The 8,346-nt window shown below is 35.7% G+C and overlaps 1 protein-coding gene across 1 annotated transcript; it reads right to left on the bottom strand.

Moving 5' to 3' along the window:
- Nucleotides 1-5,937: 5,937 nt before the first annotated feature.
- On the bottom strand, nt 5,938-7,714 carry LOC108206198 (disease resistance protein RPV1-like). The gene is made up of 3 exons (XM_064087092.1): nt 7,517-7,714; nt 6,860-7,360; nt 5,938-6,763 (listed from the first exon to the last, which is right to left on the bottom strand). The coding sequence occupies exons 2-3, from the start codon at nt 7,192-7,194 to the stop codon at nt 6,454-6,456; spliced, it is 645 nt and encodes a 214-aa protein (XP_063943162.1). The 5' UTR covers nt 7,195-7,360; nt 7,517-7,714; the 3' UTR covers nt 5,938-6,453.
- Between the last annotated feature and the right edge of the window lie 632 nt (nt 7,715-8,346).

Below are 8,346 nucleotides of genomic sequence, written 5' to 3'. Positions count from 1 at the left end.
TGCTCATCCTAATTATTCCTACATAACTTATATGAAAAACCTCTGTTCTAAAAATACACAAATTGTTTTCAATTATAAATTGTCAGGCGCGAAGTGAGATCAATGAATGTGTCCACTGAGCAAGGACTCGTAAGACCTCCTTCCGGATGATTGAATCCAAATTCTTCCTCGGCTTGACTTAATAAACCTTGAAAGGCAGGCTCATTCAGGATTGAAATGGGTACCACAAATCGGCTTCTTTGCCTCTCCGGCTCTCCCCAATATAAACTGCCAAGCACCCCTTTGGAATTGCTGACGCAAGATCAGGATTTAATAAGTACGATGACCTGTGAATTAAGGATTTGTTTGAGTTTAGCTAGGAAGCATGAGTGCGGGTGCGGGAGTGCGGGTGCGCGGTACGTGGATACGGGAATTCGTCAAATTCCAAAATATGGGGATACGGGTGCGGTGGATACGGCAAATATTAAAATATTAAATAATAATATATATATAAATAATTCATAAGATGCATTTAAGTAGAACAAAATAGTGGAATAACTAAATTAATCGTTCTTAAGTCTTGACAATTAAAATACATAAATAACTATTGCAATTTAGGTGAATCAATCGAGCATAATCATGGCTTCCATGATTTTGACCAACTAATTTTAAGTTTTTTTTTTTGAAAAAAAAGTTGTAAAAAATTACGATTTGTGCCACTCTCGCACCCCCATCCCCGCACCCCGCGTATCCCCATCACTGCCTCCACCGATACGCCACGTGGCGTATCCCGTGCGTATCCCGCTGCACCCCCGAGTATCCCCTACGCAGTTCTTCACCCAGATGAAGTATCCCTGCTTTCTACGAATTTAGTAATACGAGGCATACGGATACCCATGATGCTCTAGATCTTTCAGATGAGAGTTCAGGGAAACTGAGAAAACACTAGGACTTTGTATATAATTATGGATAATGCTTTTGGACAAGTGAGTTTGTGATGAATTTTTCCAAGGCCTGATTATATGTTTATACAGAGCAATAAGAAAGTTATAGAGATCAAATTAAAAGAGGAATTGTACCCTTACTGTGGATTCATAGATATGACAGCTTATATCAGCTCGTGTTTTCTACTACATAAATACACCAAGCAATTTTGAAGAAAAACTATCAGATGAGCACCAAACTAAAAACACGAAATTTCCTGCGTTGCCTGTCTAACTTAGGAGAATATAGCTGTACACTTCTAAATTAAGTTGACATAAATGCAGAGTGTAATGGAAGAATCGTGTTGTTATTAAATTACTATACAATTGACATCTTTAAGGCTCAAATCATACTTCACAATTGTGACATATGATTATACAAAGACTTTCTAGTTTTTACTGGTCTAGAAGTGTTCCTAGCTCATTTGTCAAGTTGGTTTTTAAGACTATGGTCATATCTAGAAGTTAGAGGTTTTAGGCAATTCTGGGGTGCAAATCGAAGCGCTTTTAATAATCAATTTGACGGAATATGATCAAAGGGGTGCAAATCGAAGCGCTTTTTAAACTTTAGGGGTTATATTGCTAAAAAAAATCGTTTGAGAGTGAGTATGAGGTCGGTTAAATTATTTTTAAAAATAAAAATTTATATTATAAATAAAGCTAAAATATATGATTTATTAAATACTTTAAGATTAATTAATCACCACCATTTCACCAAAAATAGATATTATTACATTTAAAAGTTAAATAATATAATTATAACTTTTACTATATATATAATATATATAATATAAATATAAATTAATATCATATAATGTTTGGGCTATTTGATCTATTCGGTCCGGACCGAAATATTTTTTTAAGAACCGGACCAAGCCGAATTTTATTTCGATTCATTCGAAACCGAACCGAATTTGCATGATTCGGTTTGGTTTTTCAATGTAGTTTCCGTATTTTGGTCACCCCTAACCGAGACTGGTCATAAGTCTTCATTCCTCGCTCATCCTCTTAAGGAGTGAGGAGATCCAAGAATATATGTAGTAGCCTTTAGGAGAGGTAAATTCTTGGTTTAAGGGCTTACATTTTTGTGCCTTCGGTCTAAGAGTTTATACAAAAATTACTGTATTCAACAGAATTGTAGATTACGAGTCGATAAATATGTATTCAATTTTAAGCTGAAAAATGTCTGTCTGTGTAATAATAAGTCAGAAGTCGGTTTAAAGTCAGAAATAAGACACAAGCTGACTTAAACCCAGAAGTTAGTTTGAGGTATTTTTTTTTCAGTAGTGACTTAAATTTTTTTGAATTTTTTTCATAAAAATTATCTCTAAGTCATAAGTCACCCATAAATCAATTTTATTTTTGTTTATATATTTTTATTAACTTTTAAATCATTAATAAGTCAAAATTACCCAAACAGACATTTTAAACTCTCAGCTTATCACATAAGTCATGTTAAGTCACAAGTCACGTAAAATCATAAATCATATATAAGCTCAGCAAAATGGGCTCTTGTGCAAGGGCTTCTCTTCATTTATCCACTTGTCCTTGTGCCTCGCTTTATTCTTTTCTAGTGTGAATCCATAATTTCCTAGCTTTATGTATAAGAGCCCGTTTGCCGGAGTTTATGACTTATTACTTAACGTGACTTATGACTTAAGATGACTTATGAGATAAGCTGGAGCTTAAAATATCTGTTTGAGTAATTTTGACTTATTAAGGACTTATTCGTTATTAAAAATATAATAATAGATATAAAAGTGATTTATAGGTAATTTATGACTTATGAGTACTTTTTTAACAAAAAAAGTTTAAAAAATCAACTCACCGAAAAAGTACCTCAAACTAACTTGTGGACATATTACACAGACCGACGTTTTTCAGCTAAAGGTTGGAAACAACTTTAAGTCCCGACTTTAAACCGGGACAAACATGCTCTAAAACATACTTCTCCAGCCAGGGTCATCTTGAAGTGAGGAAGCAAGGCCCTCCCAACGAGCCCACTATGGAATGCCGTCAACAAGGCCTAGGTTAGCAAGCCCAATGGTAGCGACCCCTAGAGGCCACATCATTCTAGCAGCCTGGCTCCTTGGGAAGGCTAGATAATTTCTTTTATTAGCAAGCCCTTCTATGCTATGTAGGGCGGTCTAACATAACTGTGAACCGAAGCGACTTGTGATATCCACTGAATGAGCCCATCCCGATGGTCCTTCAATTGTGGGTCTTCCCGGGCCCATGAGAAGTTTGGGCATAACATCTCTTTATAACAAAAATCTATCCTACATTCTTAGTTTGATACAATCATCCCTTCATCTCCTTGTTATCTCCGCTTGAAACTCTACCTTACCTTCCGCGTCAGCCTCTCCTTCCTAATTTACCTTTCACACCCGCTTCTCTTCTTTAACTTATCATCTTTTTCGTGTAAAAATTATATCACCACCATCCACATCAATCATTGTTATGATATTTTTCGATATATCATGTGTATGATGATTTGTGTCCAATTCATGCATAATCGGTAAGCCATTGTCATATATTTACGTCTTATTTTGGATTTATTACTGTTTGTACATATTTGGATTTAATTGAATGTTGGATTTAATTGATTTTTGATCGAGTTCCGATCTTTGAGATCTGATCTAAGATATAAAGTTTTCGATAAAGTGTAAATTGATCATGATGAATGTAATTACATGAAAGCCCAATGTGACACACTTTAATCATCTTTAATCTTTTAATATAATTCTTTTCTTAGAATCATATATGGTATCTTTGTATTTTAAAATTAGTTCTTAAAATTTTATATTGCAAAAATAATGTGATGTTCATCTTATTTCAGTATTTGTGGGAAGAATTATCCGAAATAATGAAGAAAATGCTCCGGTGCGCCTTGAAATCCGCGTCCTTGAGACATGTACGGTAATATCTTTTATGGTAGCTAATGTTTTGTACTAGTTATTCATTTCAAATTTAGTAAATTAACTTGTTACAAATTTTATCATAAAATTTAAATCAATGAATTTATATCGGAAATAATTATGTTTTTAATTGGTAAAGAAATATACTCCCTCCGTCCCATTGAGTAGTATACATACGAAGAGTGGCACGGAGGTTAAGAAAAAGTGAAATTCAGTGAAGAAAAGTAAGAAAATTGGGTGAAGTGGTGGGACCGAGTAATATTTAATGTGTAAAATTAGTGTAGTGTGAGTAAGGTGGTGGGACCTACTAATATTTAAGGTACAAAGTGGGTGTAGTTAAGTTCTTATATTATAAAACTTACTATTTTTGGTATGTATACAATTGATGGGACGTCCCAAAATAGAAACTGTATACAGGTCAACAGGGCAGAGGGAGTATATTTTATTTAAGCATTAATGTTTTATCAATTTTTTTTATTTCACCGATTCATTTTTAAGCCACATGTTTTCATTAAAATATATTATAATATAACTACAAATAAACATTACACTGGCAGACCCTAACTAACACATCAGTAAAAAAATGATGTGTAAGTTAGGTTTAAACATCGGTTATCGACTGATGTCTAGTATAAACATCACCGACATCAATATCGGTCGAAAAAAGGAAAGACGTCGGCCAAAATCTGATGTCTGTTAGCTTTTTTCTTGTAGCGTGTCCATCCTGCTAAAATTTGGACCAGGCGCCTCAGACGGATGAGGCTGAAGAAAACCCTCTCCAATATTAAGATCACCATAAAGTTCATCATACTCATCATCATCGCCAATCAATTCATCATGGCGTTGCATGATTTGTGGAAAGGGGCCAAATGAAAAGAGACACGGAAGGCTTTAACCAAAGTGATCTCTAAGTGTAACCAGCATGAGCGTATATGTAAGTTACCTAGAATATAAGAATGCTTTACTAGAATTGTATATATGTCATTTCCATGAACTTCTTCAACAACTTTAATATGTTAAACATTTCTGTTAATTGCAGCTCATACTCGTTGCCTAAAATTGAGAAGCCTAATGCCCAATGGAGTTTGGTTCTGCGATTAAACTTGTGTACAAGTAATTTAATATGTTAAACATTTCTCGAGGAATGGATGGACCGTAGGAACTGTTATGGGCAGCTGCTTGAGGATCAGTTGCTGCTTTGGTTAGTTTTAGGACCATAGCACGAAGTTTGCATGATGGGTCGCCATGGACAAAGGAGGTGTTTTGAAGCTATGGATTAGTGTCAAAACTACTAACATTAACTGTTTATATCTTTGCTCTTAATGTTCATAAAGATATGCAGATAATTTTTTCTCTGTATTATGACAATTCAGTGACCAATGAATTTATCTCTTCAAACACCTTGATATTCCACTTTTTTTTGTTCACAGTTAAGTATGTATCCGCGAGCTCAATTGAAAACACAATCCAAACTTGACTCGTTATGAACACGCTATATATCACGACTCACTCAATTTTATGCTCAAAATGACTTGACAATGTGCGGCTTTGTTATCCACATTTTCAAACACAAATATGGTATAACGAATAAATTGTGGTGCCATATGTTTGGTGAAAATTTATAATAAATGGATTCGAGTCAAGTAAGGAGACAGAACAGAAGTCTGGAATTACTAAAGGAGGGATAGGCAAAGCAGTGAAAAGATTGCAAGAGACAAGATCAAAAAGTTGATAGGGATGCCTGGAAATTATATGTTTCAAGAGAGGCACGAAATATTATTTGGGGACTAATAACATTGAATTAATAATACAATTCACTAGCAGTAAAGAACTTTCTTTTCAGGCATAAACATGATCTGCGGAGATTGATAATATTCTTAGTTTAGCTCATCTGCAGGAGGGATATTTCTATTGTTAGGAATTATCCTAGATCGGCAGTGAAGAGGCATAAAGCTAGAATATAAGCAGCGAGAACAACTCCGAATAAAATGATGCCTGTTTAGATGGTCCCAAAAACAAAGCTGTGCCGGCTCGGCCCAAAATAGATAATATTGTCACTATTGTCGTGTTAGGCTCGCCTAGCAAGCCCGACAAGTAGTATCAAAGGCAGAGTCAGAGTTAGGAAGTTAGGCTCGCCTAGCAAGCCCAACACCTACACCTGATGGAGCTATACAGCTTATGTCAGTAGTATCATAGCCGGAGTTAGGCTCGCCTAGCAAGTCCTAAAAGGACAAAAGCCTAACGACATACACAAAACTAAATAAGATGAAGAGTCAAAGAATGAGAGCTAGTTACATTTATATTAAAAGAAACATGGTAAAGAGCAGGAAAAGAAGTAGCACAACCACTAAGAGTATCTCCTATTGATCCACTGGTCCTGAATACTACTTTGAAATGTTAAACTCCTACTAAACATGTCATGAAGGTTTTCTATTGTTTTTGCAGAAACATAGAGATGATTCAGTACTGATATAAGCTTTTGCTTGTTCTCGAAATCATCTAAACCCTCCACCTCTTCTTCTCCGCACAAGTCCTTCCCATTCACAATCACCATAGGGAACCTTACCCTGTCATTACTCATTACCGACCAGCTCTTCTAGCTCTCTCATATACTCTGATTCTGTTGAACAATTTCTCTCCTCAAATATAACATTCCCACTCATCAGAAGTTTCTTAACCAACCCATTTGCACCTAGGCCATTATTAACACTAATTGTGTAAAGAATCACCTTGTAGTTGGATGGCTTAGGTCTCAACATTGACGATGAAGAACTGCCTTGTGAACCTGGACCTTCTAGTGTAGGAAGGCGGCATTCTGGGAACTTGGCAGCCAATTTCTCTCGAAACAATTTTACAATGTTTTGGATAAAGGTGCTCTGCAGCCTGAAAGTGATAAAAGAAACATATTATCATTCAAACTCAGGTGCATATTTGCGCTCCAAACCAAGAATTACAGTGAAGAAAAGGAAGAAAAATTACCCTTTTACATGCTGTCCAAGAATATTACCAACTTCTGCAAGAGCTTCTTTCCACTTTTCTACCTTGTCATTGTGCCTAGCCCTATGCTTTTCAAGCGCAAGGCCATAATTTCCGAGCTGGTGTTTAATATCTCGAATTTCGACCTCATAAAAAATTGGTATAATAAAGTACCTCGAGTTCTTTTTGCGTTCAAGGATAAGAACAAGTTCATCAAGACACCAAGTAGAATAGGCATAATTTTGGGATAATATAATTATGGCGCTCATAGAGTTTCTGATCCCTTCTTTGATTGTTGAATCTACTTCATCTCCAACACGTATGGCAGTTCTGTCCATGAAAGTTGTAAATCCTTCGGCTTTCAGTGCCTCGTACAAGAAGCATGTGAACTTGTTACGGGTTTCCCCTCTGAAACTCAAGAAGACCTGACAAAACGAGGCATTCTGAGCTACGGTGAATTAGCTGGTCAAAAATTAAATTAGTATGAGGGATAGAAACCTGCAACTAATCAAAACATTGTCAGTTAATCTATACTTTAGACATTATTGAGAAGATGTATTTCTAACACAAGATTGGCAGATTAATATAAAATGATAGGAACTTGGAAGTGAAATTAGGTACCTTCCAAGTAGTTGCTTAGCAAAAGATAAAGTTAGTTACCTTCCAAAGAAGTTGACGAGGGAAGTCAACTATATAGGCCTCGCACAAAGTCACAATACAAATCAATACAATTCTTTGGAATGATGTTGAATTTTGCGCACAATTACCAACTACAAGTGCTTATTTTTCAACGAAACAGAGGAAGAGGCAAGTAGCAAGAGCAGATGTTTTTCTTTATGTAAAATATAACAGTGTTCATATTTATGCAGGGACTGAGATCAGATGCATGCATTATGCATCCATGTTGGCCAAGTTGGCTCTCTAGTTCTAACGCGTTTCACAAAATTTGAAGATAATGTTCCATGGAATTTTTGGGCAAGCTGGACAGAACAGAACAAACTGCACTTCACCTTGCATCACTTCAGGGACACACTCAAGTGGTTGAGGTCCTCATTGGAGCAGCCAGACGTAATAATCCAGTCAGTGATTTTCACAATTTTATTAGGCAAGCTAATGTTCAAGAAAGAAACACCACATTACATCTAGCAGTTCTAAGTGGTTATGTGGCAATAGTGAAGCTCTTAGTAGAGGCCGATCCAAATGTTAGTCATGTTCCAAACAGTGAAGGCAAAACTCCAATTTTCATAGCTGTGGAAAATGGGTACAAAGATATAATAAAGGAGATTCGTACAAATTGTACAGCTATGTCTTTACCCATCTATTATTTATAGGTACAAATAAAAGTTGTCCTTGAAAATATGGAGGCCGATCAGTCTTATGAAAATTCTTTTGTTAAAAGCATGGAGAACAATGTTTTTGGAAGTCTTTTCAAGAAAAACCCAAACATAATGCTTAAAAGCATAAAGAAGAATATTTTTGGAATGCTTTTT

The sequence above is a fragment of the Daucus carota genome, chromosome 2, assembly GCF_001625215.2.
Source record: "Daucus carota subsp. sativus chromosome 2, DH1 v3.0, whole genome shotgun sequence".
NCBI classification, from domain to species: Eukaryota; Viridiplantae; Streptophyta; class Magnoliopsida; order Apiales; family Apiaceae; genus Daucus; species Daucus carota.
This window is presented reverse-complemented; position numbering and strand designations above follow the sequence as displayed.

Excerpts from the sequence above, each read along its gene's own strand:
- LOC108206198 (XM_064087092.1), bottom strand. The coding sequence starts at position 7,194 with ATGGACAGAACTGCCATACGTGTTGGAGATGAAGTAGATTCAACAATC. Across the intron at positions 6,764-6,859 it reads CTTGGACAGCATGTAAAAGG|GCTGCAGAGCACCTTTATCC; the intron begins GTAATTTTTCTT and ends TATCACTTTCAG.